Genomic DNA, 23225 nt, shown 5'->3' with positions numbered 1-23225 from the left:
AGAAGGCCTCAATGGATCCAGTTGTGGTCCTGGTGATCTGTCTCTCCAGTTTGCTTCTCTTTTCACTCTGGAAACAGAGCTATGGGAAAGGGAAGCTCCCACCCGGCCCCACGCCTCTCCCGATTATTGGAAATATCCTACAGTTAGATGTGAAGGACATCAGCCGTTCCCTACACAATGTAAGTATGCTTTATGCTCCCCCGGTGGCTTGCAGGAGGTAAGTAAATTAACCTCTACTTTAAAATACAATGTATTCCTAGAAGCAAAGTATTAAAATAGATCATATTAAAGCAAAATACTCCCTGAGGATTTTGTTGTTTCTGTTGCTTTTTTTTGTCTGTCATTCTCAGACCAAATGAAGTAATGCATTCTGGGAGAAGAGAAAAATTTGGTTCAGTCGTTGTAACACAGAATCAAAATAATGAAGTGGTGGAGTGGCAAAAGGAGGGAGCAATGCTGCCCTTCATTGTTTCACAGTCATTTGCTGTGATTTTTTGGCTGAAGGTAAATGGTGTTGGAAGTGGTTTGTGATTAGAAAGTCCATTCAGGAGTCATCTATGGTGTAAGCCATGTGTTTTGTTCAGATTAGCCATGAAAATTAAACTTTTCCTAAAAAACAGATTACACCTGATGGTAGGGAATAGTGATGGGCTGAGGACCAGTCTGGGGGAATGAAAGAAAGCAGTAATGAGGGAGGCCCTGGTGGTGACAGCATCCTTTTGGACTCCGCGCCGAGCTGCTGTCTGTGGCCTGGGAATGCTGCAGGATGGAAAAAATGGTTCTTCCATGAGATACTGCCTGTCCTGGCACTACCTCTTTCTGTGTGAGCAATATCTGCAGATTTCAAACTGGACTGGGCTTGGAATCATATGGGCTGATTTTTAAAAATATGGATTTCTAGTGTTCATCACAGTGTCACTGAATAGAATCCCCATGGGAAGAGGTTTACAAATCAGTACCTGGATACTGGTCCAAAGGTGGGCATTGGGGATAAAACGTTGTCTAGGTATCAGAAATCGACCAAGCGAAGGTTCAAATTTTGGTCTTCTAATTATTAGCTGTAGTCCAAGTGGTGCAGTGGTTAAGAGCTCGGCTGCTAACGAAAAGATCAATAGTTCGAATCCACCATCTGCTCCTTGGAAACCTTATGGGGCAGTTCTCTGTCTTGCATGGCTGCTATGAGTCAGAATTGACTTGACAACGGGGTTTTTTTCTTTTTTTTGGTTTTTTAATTATTAGCTGAAGAAGTCCTTTGGCTCAGTGGTTAAGCGCTCGGCTGCTAACTAAAAGGTCAGTGGTTGGAACTCACCAGCCCCTCCACAGGAGAAAGATGTGGCAGTTTGCTTTGCAAAGATCACAGCCTTGGAAACCCTATGGGGCAGTTCTGCTGTGTTTTATAGGGTAGCTATGAGTTGGAATCTACTCACCTGCAATTGGTTTTAATTATTAACAGAGAGATTGGAAATAAAATTGAACTTCTCTGAATCTTAGTTTCCTTTTCCATAAAATAGGGGTAAGTAAATCTGCTCATGGTGTTAATGTGAGGTTAGCTGTAACAATGTGTGGAACAAGTGTCTGTTCCTTTGCCTGGCACATCAGAGACCCCATTAAATGGCAGCTATAAAATCACCATCATCTGTATAAAATTAAAAATATTGAAGCTGCACATGGTATAATAAAAACATCAACAGTATGTACGATGACAAATATCAGTCTGAATAACGCACAGCGTATAGATCAAATAGTGACTTCCTTTGCTAATATTTATACCCATTTTCCATTTCCCAGTTCTCAAAAGCCTATGGCCCTGTGTTCACTCTGTATTTTGGCATGAAGCCCACAGTGGTGTTACATGGGTATGAAGCAATTAAGGAAGCCCTGATTGATCTGGGAGAAGAGTTTTCTGGAAGAGGTCATTTTCCAGTAGCTGAAAGAACTAATAAAGAGTTTGGTAGGTGTTCATGTCGGTCTGTTGGGCAGTAGTAATGGCAAGTGGGGAAGACTGGAAAACAGAGATTGAAGAGCTGCACAGGTAGAACTTGTCCCATTCACGTGGCTGCCTAGGTCAGCATCCTTTTTCTTGCCTAGGATCTCCCAGTTAGTTTCTGTTCTCCCTCCTGGTAGGAGTCGTTTTCAGCAATGGAAAGATATGGAAGGAGACCCGGCGCTTCTCCCTCATGACCCTGCGGGATTTCGGGATGGGCAAGAGGAGCCTTGAGAACCGCGTTCAGGAGGAAGCCTGCTGCCTAGTGGAGGAGTTAAGAAAAACCAACGGTGGGTGATTCTTTACTCTGTAACACTGACCTTAACAGAGCACTCTCTTCTCTAGTGGGGTCTTTGGAAACATTATATGGGCCTCCAAGTATTTCCTTGTGGGTAGGGACTATCACCCCCAGAGGTGGAGGAGGGAGGATTTGTGTATGTAGACCCATTATTGTGCAGACAGTGTGAGTATAAAAGGCTCTTTTAAGCTTTTTCTTTCCAGGCTTTGTTTGTTGTCTTCAAATGAAAGTTATGAAGATAGAAGATTTTGAGTCTCGTTTTCTTAAAGTTAAAAAGCAGTGTTTTACCCTAGCATAATTGTGGGTTACCTATTCCAGAACATTTCACTGGTGAATACTTGTCAAGTGAACACTGTGGGAATGATCTCATCACACCTTTATGGACCGTGAAGCAAGCATTTTTGGTTTTAACTTCATTGGACTCCATGTTATGGTCAGCCTCAATGACCTGTCTGAGGGTTTCTGCCAAAGCCCATGCCTGCAGTTCTGATCAGGCATGATGCTCGTCTATGGTTTTAATTGTGTTGGCATTTCTTAGTGCAACTCTCATCAATTGTGATCCGTAAATATAGGACTATTTTAAAACTATGAGCATGTTACTCTCTACTAACTAATGATTTGCATATTTTAAGAAAATGTATGATATGTCACAAATGCAAAATATACAAATACCGGTTTGCAAAATCATTTAACTAGATTTCAAGTGTTATTAATTACTCTTTGCTTTATCTTCTCTAATGATAAGTTGGTTCTGTTTGTGTTTGCTTATCTTTTTCTGCCCCATAATTGGATTCGGGTAAGAACATTTATGTTAATTATTTACCTCACACTGCCAGCTCTTCTGACCAATAAAATACATGTCACAATAACTGTGGGTTTCAGCTTGGATTTCAAATTACCCTGGATTTTAATTCCTTCTTTCAAATGAAGGGAAAGATTGAAAATTAGATTTTAGCTTTGAACCCCACACGCACAAATAAATCCCCAAAGATTCCTGAATAGCCCCAACATCAAGCTAAAATGAAAACTTTCTGAAAGCTTAGTTAGATCCCTGCAGAGTTTTCGGTTTCAGATAGTATAGAAGAAGCTAGTTGCACAGGCTCCCAACTATTTAATGCCCTATCATTTCTTCACAACATTTTTGATTCAATTAACCGTTAATTACTTCTATAGATACGAACTTGGGAACTTTTTACATATAAAGTTTATATTTCATTTGATTAGAACAGTTTCATTTTACAAATACTCAACCAAAAACTAATAAAACATTTCCTCTGCTTTAATTTCTTTATCTGTAAAATGACGGAATTGACCTAAATCATGGTCAAATTACGGAGTAACTGAGTTACTCCGTAGATGGTTATGTAGAACAATATCCCAGAAGTCCACAAGAGGGTGAGCCTGGCAAAAAAAAAAAAAATCAATTAGGGGGCCGATTGAAGATGAACTCCCAAAAAATGAATGCTGTCAAACCAATTCCGACTTATAGAGACCCATAGGGTTTCCAAGGCTGTAAATACTTACCAGAGCAGAGTGTCACATCTTTCTTCCACAGAGCAGTTGGTGGATTCAAACCATTGACCTTTCAGTTACCAGTCAAGCACTTAAGCGCTTAACCACTATGCCACCAGGACTCCTAATTGGAGATGATGGGTACTAATTCCTAGAGCAAAAAAGAATCCCCCTTCCCCAACTGAAAGAAAGAAAGAAAGAAATGAAAGGATTCCACTTATTAATTTACCTTTTTCATTTTTTGTCCTACATATCATTTAAGTATGAAATGAGACTATATCGTTTTATTTTTAATTTAGGCAAACTATCTTACAATTTCTGTTCCTTTGTGTTAGTTTTCCTACTCATACAGCGTGGAAGTTTTTTTATTTTTTACATTTGTTTGTTTAAATACCCGAATTCACCTGTAAACACTCTCTTTAATCTTTCCCTCGGCTGTTTCTACACATGGTTCCTTTAACTATTCAGTATATATAAGAAGTGTTGAGGTCCCTAAATATTTTCTCCCTTTGTTATCAATGCTTAATTGTCGGCAGGCTTGGTAGACAGATGTGAAACTATAATCAAAACTTTGATTATTGTTGTTGTTGATGTTGTTTATGTATAACAGAATGAAACCTTGCCCACTTCGTCAATACATCTCATTCAGGGTTTTCTTCATTTTTGCTGACCCTCTGCTTTACCAAGCATGATGTCTTTATTTAGGAATTGGTCTTTCCTGATGACATGTATAAAGTAAGCAAGACAAATTCTCTCCATTACACTTGTATTTCTTCTGAACTGATTTGTTTGTACATCTGGCACTCCATTGTATATTCAGTATTGTTTGCCAACACCCCAGTTTGAATGCCTCAATTCTTTTGTCTTCTGTTTTCATTGTCCAGCTTTAGCATACGTAAGAACAGGGCTTGGGTCAGGCTCAACTTAGTTATCAAACTAACATCTTTGCTGTTTAGAGGGTTATCAGGTATTTTTAAAAAACGGTGTCTTTAAATTTTTTTTTTCTTTTACCCTCCAAAATTACAGACACCTTGATTTAGAATGGTGTAAATAAGTACAGGGAGAGTGAATGGAGTATTGGGAACATCATAATTAAACTAGGTGGGAAGGAATGGTCAATGCAGTTTGAAGAGAAAAGTGATATGTAGATTGTAGGCATGCTGAATATGGGGCTGACAAGGGAATTTCTTGGTAGATATTGCTTCAAACTTTCTAAAGTTATTTCAGTGACAAAGAATTTTATATGTATATTTAATGGTATTTTTTCATTTTTCCAATTCTTTAGCCTCACCCTGTGATCCCACTTTCATCCTGGCCTGTGCTCCCTGCAATGTGATCTGCTCCATTATTTTCCAGAATCGTTTTGATTATACAGATGAGAATTTTCTTAACTTGATAGGAATATTGAGTGAAAACACACAGATTCTGAGCACCCCATGGATGCAGGTGAGGCCAAGATCCTTTCTCTGAGAAGTGCAAAATTCTTTAATGGACCAAGCTGTAAAATGAATGTTTGAACACAAAACTCCTGGCCAGAGCCTAGCAGTGTGAAGTGAACATCTGGGAAATACAGCCAAGCCCTTTACTTTACACAGAAGTAAATGAATTCTCAGAATATAGAGCTCTTTTCAAGCCCATTGGCTCCCTGCACAGTGGTTTTTCCCCTAAACCCCAAAGCCCAGTTTCCATAGTTTGGTGACTGCCCCGAAAGCATGCCCACAGGACTCAATGGAGATCCAAGGCCTTTGTTGAAAGGCTTCCATTACCTATGAGGCTTGTCCTCCATTCAATACATAATGGCTTATTCATCAAATAACTTGGCAGAAATGTTCTAACTTAGCATATCAAAGAGGGGGAATGTTTAGGACCATAGATGTTACTAAGGTAAAGTTGGTTGATGCCTTCAGCTGGAATTCTAGATGACAAAATGAAGAGAGTTTACAGGGTATAAACCATAAACAATCATCACAATTTTAAGCTGTGCTTAGCTGGCGTGTCCTGCACTCTTGTCTGGATAATTGTGTGATCTTAGAGAATTCACTTAGCTGCTCTGGTGCACAGGTATTTATCCGCAAAATGCTGAGTCAGATTTCATGGTATCTTCAAGCTCCTCCCAGCTCTAAAACCCTGATTCTATTTCTGAGTCAGCTTGATAGAAGTAGAAGCAGCCATGACTAACTTTGTGCTTTATATCAATCAGGTTGCTCATACTTCTTTAACCTGCTCTGGCCTCATCTACAAAATGTGAATCATAGTAACTGATGCTATTTGTATTTCAAGGTTGTAGAAAAGAATTGATATAAAAAGTGAGAGGATTGATATAAAGATTCTTTTATACTATAGAAATAATATATAAGTATCAGAAGTGATTATCGTCTTTGATCATCTGGTTAGTGTTCTCCCTTGAATATTTCTATAAGCATAGAGAATTACTTTACATGTACAGTAAGAAGCTCTCCCTCCAGGTGGAGACCATTTTCTATTCATCTTTATAGCTCCAGTTTTAACGAGGGGTTGGCATATCATATGTATGTCTTCATTAAAAGATTTTTATTTAATAAATGATTTTTTTCTTTTGTAGATCTGCAGTACTTTCCCCATGCTCCTTGATTATTTCCCAGGGATTCATAACAAATTATTTAATAATGCTATTTTTTTAAAAAGTTATATTTTGGGGAAAGTGAAAGATCACCAAGAAACCTTGGACATTAACAATCCTCGGGACTTCATTGATTGTTTCCTGATCAGAATGGAACAGGTAAGATGTGAGAGGCCGCTCAGTTATTTGTTTGCTTGTGCAGTCTGTGGTTCATTGCATAGTTCTGTACTTACTAGACAAGCACTTTTAGTACATATGTGCAAACTGATCCACCCTAAGCATCATGGAATAATTTAAAATTGAATTGTGGAATAATTTAAAATTGATTTGTTAAATAATTAGAGTACATAGACACTATTCTTTAGGTACTAATAATCTACCTGAAGAGAAACCAAATACACACCTCAGATGAAATAGAATCAATTACAAATAAGCTAAAATGTAGGAAATATCATGCCACCAAATGAAGATGTAAATGATCATTGCCCACAGTGAGAAGGAAAGGCTTGGCCTAGGTAAACTTTCTGCATGTGCTGAGGTTTGGTGTAGATCTTAATATATTTTCAGTGAGGGACAGGAAAGGTCATTACAGATGGGTTGAATGGTATATTCAGGGGATGAGAGGTGTGTGGTGTCCAAGAGATAAAGGGGATGGAAGAGCAAAGCCTTAACTGAGTATTTCCAAACATGAATTTGGACAGGTAGGCAATTGGATGTTGGTGTCTTTCACGTAGACTGTAAAAATAAATGCTGGCATGGAAAGTTTTGATTGATCGGGTAGGTAGATTATGAGTCATAACAGGATGGAATGCAGATAATTATTAGGGAAATTATCCTGCTGTCTGTAGAACAGTCTATATGATGAGAATGGAGCTCAAGGATTATCTGGGAGATTTTGCCATTATTTAGATTGGTCTTAAGGAGTGTGTGGACCTTGGAAATGCAGAGGTGTCTGAAAGAAAACCAAAGTCATCTGTTTTGTCATGTTCTCAGAGATCTAGGAAGAGAATCAATGAGGCAGTGCAATGGAAGTCAAAGAAGAAGCTGCATTTTAGAAGAAATGGATCAAATAAAACAGAGAAGTGAAGAATGTTGTACTTGGAAAAGCCTGTGAATTTGGTTAAGAATTTGTGTTGGAGGAACCCTATAGAGTGTGATTTTAGCAGAGAGGGGAAGACGGGAGCCAAATTACAGGGATCTGTATGTGAAATTTCAGTCATGAGACAAGACATCATATTTGACAAGTTTAGCAAAGAGAGAATGATTTGGATGCTGAATTTGAACAATGATAAGTTCAAGTTGAAAATCTGTGTTAGAAGAGTAATGCAGATGCCATAATGGTATGTGCTTAGCTACAAGGTTCTCATTGAAATGGGCAGAGGTAGAATTCTGAACACTCTGAAAAGTGCTAACTCTGAAGAAGGAGATACCTTCCTCTGGGGTCACCATTATTATATTCAGCCACTTTTTATTAGCACTGGGCAGAAAAGAGAAATCAGTTAAGTAGTCCAAAATAGGAAGGAGTAAAATACTGAAGGAGGTACCGTTCAAATAATTATCCATGGAATTTGACCTGAACCGCTTACATTATGCGTTCCAGATGAAATGCAGTGAAGGAGGTGGAATGGTTTGAAGAAACTGGGGGAGGGAGGAAGCAAATTACTTCCTCTGTCTGCCTTCTTTGCTGTCTGGGAAATGATTCTTATCCTTTCCTGTGGTCCAGTTATTTTGAAAATCTGATTCAAGGTGTGGGCACTTTCTCGGAAGTGTCCACGTGAGTTGCACCTGCATGATTTTTACCAATGCACCTGCATGAGCTCTCGGTATTTTGCTCACATTTACGGGGGATTCCTTAATGCTTTGAAGCCTCTCCAGTTATCACTGGTTAAAGAGGGCTCTAAGGTCTCTAGTATTTCAATTACAAGGTAGCCGTGAATCAGAGCTGACTAAAAAGCAACTAACACCAATTACCTCAATGCTGTATTTAAAAACAGCATTGCTTTTCTGGGCTTCACTCTTTGTATTGAGAGTCTAGACTAATTTTTTTGTTAAACCTAAATTGAGATATAATTCACATATCACACAATTCACCCATTTAAAGGGTATAATTCAAAGGTTTTTAGTTTATTCAGAGTTGTGCAGGCATTACCACCATCAATTTCAGAATATTTTCATCAACCTGAAAGAAACCACATACCCTTTGGCAGTCATCCTCCATTTTCCCACAACCCTCCTAGCCCTATGAATTTTAAGATAAGCTTATCAATTTCTGCAGAAGAAGACAGTTTGGATTTTGAGAAGGATCTCATTAAATCTGTAGCTCTAGTATGGGAGTAATGCCATGTTAACAATATTAAGTGTCATGATCCATGCACATGAAATGTCTTTCCACTTATGTAGGTGTTCTTTAATATCTTTTAACAAAGTTTTGTGTAATCTATCTTAATTTTGATAGGCTATGCACACATAACCAGTGAATCTCCGAATTCGTTTGGGCAGATGAAAATATTAATATCGGTTTATATGTACTCTGTTCTCCTTCCTGCCTTTAGAGTAATTTTGAGTTGATGAGCTTAGTAAACAATGAAATTAATGTTACCTAGGAAGACGACTAGATTTGTCTAGCATATACATACATTGATAGGGGTAAGTCAGTCTTAATGGGATTACTTGCATAATGTTAGACATGCCACTTGCCACCTGGAAAGTATGAGAGCCTCATTAAAATAATACTGGCCTAGTGTACTGGTTAACTCTGTGGGGCAGTTCTACTCTGTCCTATAGGGTCCCTATGAGTTGGAATCGACTTGACAGCAATGGGTTCGTGTACTGGTTAGGAAAAGAGTTTTTCTTTAGGTATGTTAATGACCCCCTCCAGTCAGTATTTCAAACTGCCCCTTTTTTATTGTCTGCTCAGGATCCCATCATCCCCTAGTCCTAAACCTACTTTAGTTGTTCTTGTCAAGTGCTTTTCGTCTTCCAGCTTCCAATCCATGAGAGCTCCATTCAGTCAATCCCTTAGTCTCAGCACCTGCATTACCCCACTCTCTCCTTCACCCCTTATGGGCAGTTAATGCCCTAACTCTCTGTATTCATGTTTGTTGTATCTCTTTAATTTGTATATTCTTGTCTATTTTTGCAGTTGTTCACCAGACCAAGTTGCCTGTTGTGTAGCATCTGGGATACAATAGTGCTGTCCATATTGTTGTGAATCCGTTCTCTTTCCCAATAATTCATTCTAGGCTGTGCTGCCATATAAGCTTTTGCACAATTTAAACTTCATAATGAGTTTTTAAGCAATACTGAGTCCATATAAAAAACAGAAGAAGAGAATTGTAAACTCTTGATTCAGGCTTGTATCTTTCATGATATGGCACCAATTTACACATGTCTATCAATTAAGATTGTGTTTTGTCTACAAATAAAAGGAAACCCAATGAACAATGGCTTAAACATACAGTGGGTTTATCTTACAATGAGTCTCATGTTGGGCAGGCCAGGCTAGTACAATAACCCTGAAGCATCAAGGAGTCAATGTCTTCCATTTTCCTTTACCAAACTTACTATATACACTTTTATCTTCATGCTTCAATCCTCATGTCCCAAGATGATGTCTGCCCACCTTCCACCCGTGCACATCTGAGTTTTGAGTGAGAAGTAGGAAAGAGAAGAAGTGGTACCAGCAGGCTTTTGCTTGTATCTCACTAGCAAGACCAATGTTGGATGGCCCACATAACTGCAAAAGAGGCTGGAAAATGAAATATTTTGTCAAGTACAACAATGATAAAGGAATAGAAAATGAAGATTGGGTTACCTCATCTACAGTCTCCGTCATACCACATACTAGTTTATTTTGTAAAACTATACTTCCAAGTTTCTAAGTTTGCTTAACTTTAGAACACCCTGAGTTATTTTGGAGGCATTGCAATTTAACATGCTGGGAAACTAATTTGTCAAAATTGTGTCAAATCACTCCTAGGAAAAGCACAATCAACAGTCTGATTTTATTGTTGAAAACTTGTTAGCCACAATATCTGATCTGTTTGGAGCTGGGACAGAGACAACAAGCACCACCCTGAGGTATGGACTCCTGCTTCTGCTAAAGTACCCGGAGGTGGCAGGTACGACCACAGATGGTGGGCAGGGTGAAATTCAGAAAAGAAGTTGGCAAGACACAGCGAGTGTTTTCCATCGCATTTCTCTTAGAGAAGACTTATTATTTAAATTTCTGTGCTACCAGGTGCAATTTGTCCAAATGTGACGAAGCAATAAAAATGAGACAAATTTGCACAATAGGGAAGGGTGACTGAGAGAAGGGAAGGACTGACAGTGGGCAGTAGTAAACATGATAAAGCTCTGGTGTAGTGTCAAGATTCCGTGAGAGGAATTTGAGGCAGGAAAGTTTCAGAAAGGCTACTGGGCAGCAGGCCTGGAAAACAACCAATTTAAAATGGACTAGGTGGATAAAGCAAGTGTGAGGGAAGACCCCAAGAGCAAAGGGGAAATGATCAATTATCTGAGGTTTCCCAATAATTAGGAGATCATTACTAGGAGTTTCAAACATCGGTGCTTTCCTTAGCATCTGGAAATCATTTTAAATTTGCATCTACAAAATTAGTAATGAAATACAGACTCTTTTAAATCAAACAGCATACAAAAATGAAATATAAGCATAGTTATCATAGCAGGAAACAATATTTATGTAGCCATAATGATGTAAAAAGTGAGTGTTGATATAATTAAAAAAGGTAATATCAATACAATGTAGAAAAGGAGTGGGCAAAGTATGTGTGAAGGTACGTGCATATGTGTGTATGTGCGCGTGCATGCTTGTGTGGTGTGTTTATGTGTTTTTTATTGGGGTGAGAGGAACTTGTAAATCCCCATCTCCCATACCTGCTTGTTGTTGTTACGTGCTGTAGAGTCGGTTCCTACTCATAGGGATCCTGTGTATAACAAAACAAAACACTTCCTGGTCCTACACCATTCTCACAATCCTTGCTGTGTTTGAGTCCATTGTTGCAGCCACTGTGTCAATCCATATAGTTGAGGGTCTTCCTCTTTTTCACTGATCTTCTACTTTACCAAGCATGATGTCCTTCTCCAGGGACTGTTCCCTCCTGATAATACGTCCAAGGTTAAAAAAAAACAAACCAAACCCATTGCGGTCGTGTCGATTCCAACTCATAGTGACCCTACAGGACAGAGCAGAACTGCCCCATAAGGTTTCCATGGCGCCTGGTGGATTCGAACTGCTAACCTTTTGGCTAGCAGCCGAACTCTTAACCACTATGCCACCAAGATAGGTAAGATGAAGTCTCACCATCCTCCCATCTAAGGAGCATTCTGGCTATACTTCTTTCAAGGCAGGTTTGTTCGTTCTTCTGGCATTCCATGGTATATTCAGTATTCTTTGCCAACACCATAATTCAAAAGCATCAATTCTTCTTCCATCTTCCTTATCCATTGTCCAGCTTTCACATGCATGTGAGGTGAGTGAAAATGCCATGGCTTGGGACAGGTGCGCCTGAGTCCTCAAGGTGACATCTTTGCTTTTTAACACTTTAAAGACGTCTTTTGCAGCAGATTTGCCCAATGCAATGCATCTTGATTTCTTGACTGTTGCTTCCATGGGTGTTGATTGTGCATCCAAGTAAAATGAAATCCTTGACAACTTCATTGTTTTCTCTGTTTATTGTGATGTTGCTTATTGGTCGAGTTGTGAGGATTATTAATTTCTTTATGTTGAGGTGTAATCCATACTGAAAGCAGTAGTCTTTGATCTTCATCAGTAAGTATTTCATACCTTCTTCATTTTCAGCAAGCAAGGTTGTGTCATTTGCCCATCACAGGTTGTTAATTAGTCTTCCTCCAATCCTGATGACTTCTGCTTCTACATATAGTTCAGCTTCTCGAATTATTTGCTCAGCCTACAGACTGAATAATTATGATGAAAGGATACAACCATGACACACACCTTTTAAAATGTTAAACCACAAAGTATCCCCTTGTTCTGTTTGAACGACTGCCTCGTGGTCTATGTACAGTTTCCACATGAGCACAATTAAATGTTCTAGAATTCCCATTCTCTGCAATGTTATCCATAATCTCTTATGCTTCACACTTCAAATGCCTTTGCGTAGTCAATAAAACAGAGGTAAACACCTTTCTGGTATTGTCTGCTTTCAGGCAAGATCCACCTGTCATCAGCAATGATATCCCTCATTCCACATCCTCTTCTGAATCCATACCTGGTAGTCATTAGATACTGTCTAAAAATGGGTACATCAAAAAATGGAAATGGAAAAAGAGTCATTGATTAGAAATATGCATATAAATTCCAGAGGAAACTGCCATGGTTCAAAGTGGCTGCCTTCAAGAGTAGGGGATGAGAAAGAGTTCTATTGCAAATTGCATAGACACACACACACATATACATCTTTTAGTAGAATTTATTATTTAAAACCATATATTATTTTGATTTAAATTAATATTTGATTCTTGTTTATCTTCCTGCAGGGAGAGTAATTTCTTGAGTTAATTATATGTTAATAGCTTATATTTTGAAGCATTTTATAATTTCTATTGGTATTAGTTACTTTATATGCTAATATATAGGTATGTACATATTTGTCTTAAGACCTAGCTTATAAGAGAGTATATGTGTCAGTTATTGCTGTTAATTGACATCAAGTTGATTCTGACTCACGATGACCCCATGTACAACAGAACAAAACATTACCAGATCCTGCACCATCTTTACGATTGTTGGGATACTTGAGTCCATTTTTGCAGCCACTGTGTATTTTGAGTATCTTTCAACCTAGGGACCTCATGTTCCAGCACTATGTTGGACAATTTGTTGATGTGATCCATGAGGATTCATTGTCTAATTTTCAGAAATAGATCACCAGGCTTTCCTTCCTACTGTATCTTAGTCTGGAAGCTCTGCTGAAATCTGTCCACCATGGGTGACTCTGCTGGTATTTGAAATACTTGTGGCATAGCTTCCAGCATCATAGCAACACAAAAGCCACCACCAGATAGTCAGTCAGTGTGTCTACATTGTAGCAATTCTCTCTTTCTGTCTAGGTGTACTTCTGGGCATATAATTTATAATGATATTGGGATAATTTCTTAATGCTTCATGTAATGCTGAATTGCTATGGCAAATGTGTCAATTTTCTCCTTTTCATCAGTTCTTACTTATGTTTTATCAGCTAAAGTTCAGGAAGAAATTGACCGTGTGGTTGGCCGACACCGGAGCCCATGCATGCAAGACAGGGGCAGCATGCCCTATACGGATGCTGTTATACACGAGATCCTGAGATACATTGACCTCATCCCCATGGGCCTGCCCCATGCAGTGACTCGTGACATTAAGTTCAGGGATTACATCATCCCCAAGGTAAGATTTATTTCTCATACACTGCACCTCAGTGCTCTTGAATTCCTCATGTTCACAGTATGGTTCCAATCCTTTACCAATTTAGAATGAGAAAAGTGCAAAAATCACAACTGTGGGTTGACGGATTTTGTGTTGTGTCCTGTTTGGGGCTACAGAGCTTATTATTACAGACTTGATATCTGGCAGTGTAAGTCTTAAATTTGTTCTGCTTCTTTAAGATTAGATTTCTCTTAGTTGTTACATTTCCAAATATATTTTAGTATCAGTTTGTCCCTTTCCCAAAACACCTGCTGGGATTTTTATTAGGGTGACATTAAATCTATAGATCAACTTAGGAAGAATTGACATCTTGACATGTTGAATCTTTCAGTTCATGAATATGGTATATGCTACCAATCTATTTGGGCTTTCTTTAATTTTCTCAGTAATGGTTTGTTTTCAGTACAGTGGCTTGCACATCTTTTGTTAGGTGTATCTTAAGTAATTAATATTTTTTATGTATTATAATATTTTATACAACTTTTTTGTTCAAAGTAAATGGAAGTACAACTGATTTTATTGTTTTGGTGACCTTATGCCTAGCAATCTTGTTATATTCATTTATCACTGCAAATAATTTGCCTGTGGATTCATTTGGAATGTCTGTGTACAAAATAGGAGCCCTGTTGATGGAATAGTTAAGTGCTCGGCTGCTAACCAAAATGTCAGTGGTTTGAACCCACCGATGGCTACAGGGAAGAAAAGACCTGGTGACCTGCTCCTGTAAAGATTAAACCCATTGCCGTCGAGTCAATTCCCACTCATAGCTACCCTATAGGACAGAGTATAACTGCCCCATAGGGTTTCCAAGGAGCAGCTGGTGGATCCGAACTGGTGACCTCTTGGTTAGCAGTCGAGGTCTTAGCCACTGTGCCATTGGGACTCCCCTGTAAAGATTACAGCCTGGGAAACCCCATGGGGCAGTTCTACCCCATCCTATAGGGTCACTATGAGTCGGAGTTGACTGGATGGCACACAAGAAGCATAACAATATGTATAAAATCTTATAATCTGGATTAACATTTGTTTTATTTTTATTTTCTTATTCTAATGACTTCCATTTCTCTTTATGGCATCATGGCCCTTGCTAGGATTCTCAGGATAGTGTTGAATAGAAATGGTGACAGGGGGCATCCTTGATTCATTTCTGATCTCCAGGCAGGGCTGAGCGGTTAGTATCGAACCATTGAGAATGAAGCTTTATGTGTATTTTTATAGATACTCTTTATGAGATTAAGGAAGTTCTCTGTCTTCTCTTATTTTTGTGTATTTTTCATGAATATGTGTATAATTTTATCAAATGTATTGTCTGCATCACAAGTTTTGGCCACCCTGTCCCTACTATATTTTACATATTCATATAGACACACAGCTGGATTTCATTTGCTACATTTTGTTCAGGACTTTTGTATTTAAAATCATAAAAGAGATTGGTCTACAAATATTCTTCCTGAAAAGTGCTGGTCATATTTCTGGTAGCAAGGTAATGTTGGCCTCATAGAGTGAGGTGAAAACTATTCCCTGCTGTGAGTCTATTTTTATTGCCTTTTCTCTTCCTCTCTCTTCTTTCTGTGGCCACTTGCTTCTGTCTTTTGGAATGTCTCATACTTTTTTATTAAGTGCCAGATATTAGATGTGAAAACATGCAGAGGCTCAGCTGATGTTTAACTTCTTCCGGAAAAGATTCATCCCTCCTTCACTAGGCAGACAGAATGATGTAACACCTCCTCCCCTCATTCAGAAGCAACAAATAAGTTCAGCCTAAAATGGACTGTAGGTCTCAACTTACCCCTCTTAGGTTCTCCTGTCTCCGGAATCTTGAGACCATTTTGTGTCTCAGCAGCCTTCCAAGGCCTTCTAACACGTGGTGTTTGTTTGTATGCTCAAGCTACTCCATTCCACTTGAAGCCAGCACATACTGCTATTATAATAAACAGACAACTAAAAATTCTATATGGGGTGGGGGAGACTTTTGAATTTGGTAAGGTTTCGAAAACTTTCTCTAGTCTCAGATCACATGATCTTATATATAGAAGATTCCAAAGAATCTGCAAAAATAGCTTCTAAAGCTAATACACAAATTCAACAAAGCTGCAGGGTGCAAGATCAGCACGCAATAATCAGTTGTGTTTCTATACACCAGCAATAAACCACCAGAACATCTGTTAAGAAGCCAGACACAAAAGGTCCCATGCTACATTATTCCATTTATATGAAATATCCATAATTGATAAATCCCTACAGACAGAACACAGACTGGTGGTTGCCTGGGTCTAGGGGAGGGATAATGGGGCTAAACTTCATGGGTAAGGGTTTTTACTTAGGAGTGATGGTAATGTTTTCGAACTAGATAGAGGTAGTGGTTGCACAACACTGTGAATGCACTTAAGTGCCACTGAATCATTCACCTTAAAATGGTTAATTTATATTATATGAATTTCACCTGAATAATTCTTAGAAAATAGACAACCAACAACAAAAAAAAAAAACAAAAACAAAAAAAAACAAGTAGCAGGTGGGATTTGGCCCTCCCATAGCCAGTGATTTGTTGATAACTGGTTTAAAATAGCCATACTCACAGAACTTTCTGCAACGATGGAAATGTCTTATATCTGTGCTGTTCAATACAGTAGCCAGTAGGCACATGTGCCTGACTGCTTGAAACATGATTAATGTAACTAAGGAACTGAATTTTTAATTTTTGACTGTAAATTGGTTTAAATTTAAATATTAATAACAGTGTATTCCTAGTGGTTAGAAATCCCTCATCCTTATTCTGCAATATTAAAAGCTATGAAAATTTTTTTAAGAGACAGGTTTGATGCAGCTTAATTTTGTGGCCAAACCTGACTTGAACTGAAGTGAACCTATTTATACTCCTTATTTATCTCACTTTGTGTAAATATTCATATTTTCTTAAAAAATATCAGTGTGCGTGTGTATATATATATGCTGCTACCCCACACTCTATTGGGATTACATAAAATCTATACCAAATACATCATAATCCCTTTCTAACAAGTCAAACAATTCTGAACTTGGAAACACATAGGTAAACAATTTTGAGCTTGAAAACACATAGGTTTCCTGGGGTTTCAGATAAGACCTTGTGTACTTATAACTCCAAGAATACAAACGTTCATATTTTATGGGCTGAAGAAGAAAAGCAGGGAGAGGCTAAAATTGTCCTCCTACCCATAATTGTGAGATGGTTGTACAAACAACTTTGGGGGAAGGATGACTTACTTCCTCCGAGTTGCAGAATGGGCATTTGTTTTTCATGTACCCAGATGATTCCTCTTTTTGGTTTTCAGGTTCCTATTTCCCAGCCAGTAAAATGCATAAGAATCACTGTTGCATGTTTAGGGCAGAGGGTGAATGAGAGTGTCAGTTGAGCAGACAAGGGATTTTTTTTCCCCCTTTGGCTTTTCTATGAATCAGGTTCTTGCTAAATGTGTCCTGAAAATTGAAGACTCAAGTAGGCATTCAAAAGTGCAAGGGACCATGGTACAAGAGTCAGGAGGAACTTTGGAGGAACTCTGGCTCTTCAACTCTTAGGTGTAACTTGGGTAAATTTCTTAACCCTGTGAACCTAGGCTCTGTCATTTGTAACTTGTTGATAATGCCTACCTCATTTACCATAGTAGGATGGTGCAAGAATTAACCCAGATAATATCTGCAAAATGCAAGCTGACCTATAAGATAGCATTTTCACCCATCAAATTGATGAAGACAAAGGCTGAAAAAACATTGTGTTGGTGAGGATATGTGTAAATGAGTACTTGCATGCACTGTTGGCTGGATTATAAATTAGTACATCTATTTGGAAAACAATTTGACAATATCTATTAAAATATAAAATGTAATATCTTTCTATGCAAGAATTCAAATTCTTGTTATCTACTCCATGTGCAAATGGAGGAATGTCTAAGTAATTTTCATTACATCATTACTTGGAGTAAAGGAATACTACAAACTATCTGAATGTTCATCAGAAGAGAAACGATTCATTCATATTGTGCAGCATGAATAAGGCAGATGTATATGTATTTGTATAGGACAATAGGTGCCCAGCTAGCTCATTTGGTAGAGCATGAGACTCTTAATCTCAGGGTCATGGGTTCGAGCCTCACTTTGAGCATGCATTGGAAACCCTGGTGGTGTAGTGGTTAAGAGCTACAGCTGCTAACCAAAATGTCAGCAGTTCGAATCCACCAAGTGCTCCTTGGAAACTCTATGGGGCAGTTCTACTCCGTCCTATGGGGTCGCTATGAGTCGGAATCCCCTCGACGGAATGGGTTAGTTTTTTTTTTTTAATAAGACAATATCAAAATTATTTAATAAATACAAAAAATCAAGATACAGTAGAGTGTTTGTCATTTGGACAAAGAAAAGAGGAAATTGAGAAGTGACGTAAATGTACATAGGTTTATCTGCCTGATATACATAGATTATTTTGGGAAGGGCATATTTCTGGAAGGACATATAACCAATTGGTGGGAATTATTTCTAGAAAGTCTAAATGGGGTTCTCTAGTTAGATGCATTGAAGCTGTACTTTTCAATATATGTGCTTGTATGGATTGAATTGTGTCCCCCTAAAATGTCTGTCAACTTGGCTAGGCCATGATTCCCACCATTACGTGATTGTCCACAATTTTGTCATCCGATGTGATTTTCCTATGCACTGTAAATCCTACCACTGTGATGTTAATGAGGCAGGATTAGAGACACTTAATGAGGCAGAACTCAAACTACAAGATTAGGTTGTATCTTAAATAAATCTCTTTTGAGATATAAAAGAGAAAATCAAGCAGAGAGACAGGGGAACCTCATACCACCAAGAAAGTAGTGCCAGGAGCAGAGTGTGTCCTTTGGACCCGGGATCCCTGGGCTGAGAAGTTCCTAGACCAGGGGAAGATTGATGACAAGGACTTTCCTTCAGAGCTGACAGAGAAAGAAAGCCTTCCCCTAGAGCTAACACCCTCAAATTTGGACTTCTAGCCTACTACTAAGCTGTGAGAGAATAAACTTCCGTTTGTTAAAGCCATCCACTGTGGTATTTCTGTCACAGCAACACTAGATAACTAAGATAGTGGTTTTGTGTCTTGATGTATTCTGTCTTTAAATCCAGATATAAATTATGCAAAATAAAACTCACCCTTTTATGTGTGCTGTTCAATGAGCTTTGACAGTTATGTAACCACCACCACAAGCAAGATATAAAACATTTCAATCACTGTCCCCTAAAAAAGCTCCCTCATGCTCCTATTGCAGTCAATCCACTCTTACTGCCTACAGTTTTGTCTGTCTGTCCCTGCAGGTTTGCCTTTTCAAGAATGCTATATAATGAAATGTGACATAAATGGAATAACTTATAATCAGCCATAACTCTTTATTTCTGGGGCTTTTTTCAGAATACAGAATAAAATTCATTATAGGTGAAATATATGACAATTTCCTTAAAAATTAATAGGTAATATTCTGAGGATGACAACATTTAGGAGTCAGTGAGTCATTGACAAATTTAATATACAATATCTGAAACATATTCAGAAGGTCTGTCACCCAGATACTCAGTACTTCCAATGTTGCTGGAGCCCACTTTTTCAATGTTATTGCCCCTAGACATAAACAAACCCATTCCTGTTTATTACTTTGTCTATCTGGGTGGAAATGTAATTGCCTTTCTTTAGACATGGGTTTCCTCATCTATAGATCAAAGACATTAGACTAAGTGATGTCCATCATTTTTACCAACTCCATGACTTCTTTATAACTAAGTTTATTGATGTCTATTCATTCCAGGGCACGACCATAATGACATCATTGTCCTCTGTGCTGTATGACAGCAAAGAATTTCCCAACCCAGAGATGTTTGACCCTGGTCACTTTCTGGATGAGAGTGGCAACTTTAAGAAGAGTGACTACTTCATGGCTTTCTCAGCAGGTAATAGAAATTTATATCCATCTGTAATTCAGGGAACAGGATACCTGTATGAGATCAGTTGGGACTTGGATGGTGCCTACTCTGGGGCTAGTACATGGTCATGCGCACCACTCCCAATGTCATGCGCTTTCCCATTCATGAAAAATTCTCATTATTGGGCCAGAGCAGTGAGTCTTTGGGGATGTGACCCAGTTTTTCCAAAGTGAGAAAGCTGGGGAATGAGTTGATTGAATTCTGTCCCCAGATACATAACTGAGCTACCCAATAGCGCCTCCTACAAGGTGAAACTCATTTAGACTACCAGCACCTTTCCTGAGAAAGGTGTCTAATGCCACAGCTTTATTGTCTTCTGTGTGGGCCCTTTACTTCCAAAGGCTGAGCTCTGAGGATACAGATATGAATAAACACAAAATGGTCACTGAAGGGCCTTACTTACCCCCCCCCCCAGTTAGGAAAGCAACTAAGTAAACAGATCATTATAATCCAGTATGACTAGAACTGTTAGAGATGGAATCACAGGCTGCTCAGGGGACAAAGCACATGCCTCATAGTAAGGCATAAAATGGAATAAGCAACATTCTAATAGAAGCAATGAAATGTGAGATGCCTCACAGTGGCAGAGAGCAAGGAAAGAAGACACAGCAAGGCATTTTAGAAAAATTGTGGTTAGTATATTTATTATAGAAAAATTGTGGTTGGTATATTTATTATATAGAGAGAAATTTATATAAAGGAAATGGCTCATGAAGTTGTAGAGGCTGGAAAGTCCCAAGACTGTGGGTCAGACTGGAAGCTTCTCCTGGCTTACAGGCTGCAGAGACTGATGAATCCCAAGATGGGTAGTCAAGACAGCAGGTAAGCTGCTAGCTCAAGTCTCACAAACTGGAAGTCAGACGAACAGAAGCTAGCTGTAAGATCCAGAACTAGCAAAAGGCCACAAGCCTGGCCAGAAAATCTACCTATATTGGATACAGGCCACACCCTCAAGGAAATTCCCTTTCAACTGATCGGCTACTCACAGCAGATCCCATCATGGAGGTGATCCCATTATATCAAATCTCTTCATGGAGCTAATGACATCATTATACAACTGCCAAACTACATCTGTAAAAACAGCATGGGCACGATGTCTGAACTCCTCTAACTTCACAAGACAGCCTCTGGGAGCCATTTATAGTTGTAAAGTGTGGGAGAGACATATGCTTTTGAAATTACATGAGGGAAAAATAGTCTGTGACTGAATTTATGCCAGAGGAACAGAGGGGAACACAGATATATGAGCCCCCTCCTCTTAGACTTTCTCCCTTTAATATTCTTGGTCAAGCAATGTAGGTGTCTTTATAGGAAAAGACTGATGGAAATTTGTAATGTCAAAATAGCAGTCACAATCTGGGATACTTAAAGAAGTACTCGGTATAGAGTTCAAAATAAATATTTCTTGAATGAAGGTTTTTGTTAAGATAAAGCATTAGCTAGATAGCAAGTTGGTTCAGCCTTCCGCCTATCTATCTATACAAGCATCCTTCCAGCCATCCTTCCTTCCCTCCATCCATGTATGTAATTATTCATCAAACAATTACTGCGTAGTCTCTCTGTACCAGATAAGAAACATAGTGTCTAAGGAGTATCTAACGTCTGTGTTTGTTATTTTCAGGAAAACGAATTTGTCTGGGAGAAGGCTTGGCCCGCATGGAGGTGTTTTTATACCTGACCACCATTTTACAGAAATTTACCTTGAAGTCTCTGGTGGACCCAAAACACATTGACACCACCCCAGTGGTCAATGGGTTTGCATCTCTGCCACCCTCATATCAGCTCTGCTTCATTCCTGTCTGAAGAAGGCAGACTATCTGACTGCTCCTGTCCTGTCACCTACAAATCCCCTCCACTAGAGCATGGTTAACTCCTTCCTAGTACTTCCTCTGAACTCTCCTCTCCATATCCCCTATTCCTTCAAGATCCAGTGAAAATCACTCTATTAAGGGGAGTTTTCTGTGTTTCACGGCATAAATTATCTCCTCTTCTTCATATTCTGCAATACTTCTACTCGTCACCATGCCTTAATACTTCCCTAACTGAATTATTACTGTGTTATTACTCTGAAACAGAGCAAAGAATGGTTTTTTTTTTCCTGTTGCCATCAAGTCATTCTGACTCATGGTGACCTCAGGTGTGTCAGAATAGAACTGTGCTCCATAGGCCTTTCAGTGGTTGGTTTTCAGAAGTAGATCACCAAGCCTTTCTTCCGAGGCTCCACTGGGTGGATTAGAACTGCCAACCTTTTCGTTAATAGCTGAGTGCTTACGTACACCACGAGGGACTCCTCAAGTAAAAAGGGCACTAATATTTTGTTATCAGATGTGGCAGTAGAGATATGCAAAATATCACCATTTTATATTCCTAATATAATACGCTCGGGAGGCAAGGTTCTGGATGACCATGTATTTGATACTGTCGTAGGCTGGGTTCTCTAAAGAAGTAAAACCAGTGAAGCATCTATCTATCTGTCTATCTATCTATCTCTCTTTCTCTTTCTCTCTCTGTCTGTCTCTCTCTCTCTATCTATCTTTCTGTCTACCTATCTATCTATAGAGAGAGAATGTTATATCAAGGAAATGGCTCATGTGGTTATAGAAGATGTAAAGTCCCAAGTCCGTTGGTCAGGCTGGAGTCTTCTCCTGACTCACATAGCTGCAGGAGCTGGTGAACCCAAGATCAGCAGGTCAGACAACAGGCCTCTTGCTCACAGGCTGTGCAGGCCAACAAATCCCAAGATCGGCAGGTAAGCTGGCAGGCTGATAGCTCACAGACTGTGGAGGCTGATGAATCCCAAGATCATCAGGTAAACTGCTAGCTCAAATCCCAAGAACTGGAGGCCAGATGTACAGGAAACAGCTGCAGGATCCAGGTGAGCAAAAGCCCACAAGGCTTGCCAGAAAGTCCACCTATATTGGATACAGGCACGCCCAAGGAAACTCACTTTCAACTGGTTGGCTACTCATGCAGGTCCCATCATGGAAGGAATCACATTATATCAGATCTCATCATGGAAGTGATTACATCATTATACAACTGCCAAACTACATCATAATTGCCAAACAGCTGAGAATTATGGCCCAGCCAAATTGACACACAACCTTAACAGTTACAGCCCACAGCTTGTCACCTGTAACATCTTAAACCATATATAATCTTTGAATAAAGACAATTATAAAGTCATACTTGTGCCTAACATGATGTAACTAACACATGTAAAACCAAAAACTTACTAGCCCTGTTCACATCTTATATTTTATAAATGAAGAAAACAAAAATATTTGATGCACACATACAAGGAAGAAATACTCATAACAATCACAGTCCTCATTTCTGCAGCTGGTCACGTGGTCATGACTAGTATTTAGAACAAACTTCTTCCACCACCCATTCCATATTG

General features: G+C 38.9%; 1 protein-coding gene across 1 annotated transcript; it reads left to right on the top strand.

Moving 5' to 3' along the window:
- Nucleotides 1–22359, top strand: LOC101346446 (cytochrome P450 2C19-like). The gene is made up of 9 exons (XM_004369956.2): nt 1–179; nt 1789–1951; nt 2125–2274; nt 5080–5240; nt 6376–6552; nt 10373–10514; nt 13614–13801; nt 19648–19789; nt 21444–22359. Exons 1-9 carry the CDS (start codon nt 12–14, stop codon nt 21623–21625), a joined length of 1473 nt encoding a protein of 490 aa, XP_004370013.1. The 5' UTR covers nt 1–11; the 3' UTR covers nt 21626–22359.
- The last annotated feature ends 866 nt before the right edge of the window (nt 22360–23225 follow it).

Source organism: Trichechus manatus, unplaced genomic scaffold, assembly GCF_000243295.1.
Source record: "Trichechus manatus latirostris isolate Lorelei unplaced genomic scaffold, TriManLat1.0 scaffold00007, whole genome shotgun sequence".
NCBI classification, from domain to species: Eukaryota; Metazoa; Chordata; class Mammalia; order Sirenia; family Trichechidae; genus Trichechus; species Trichechus manatus.
This window is presented reverse-complemented; position numbering and strand designations above follow the sequence as displayed.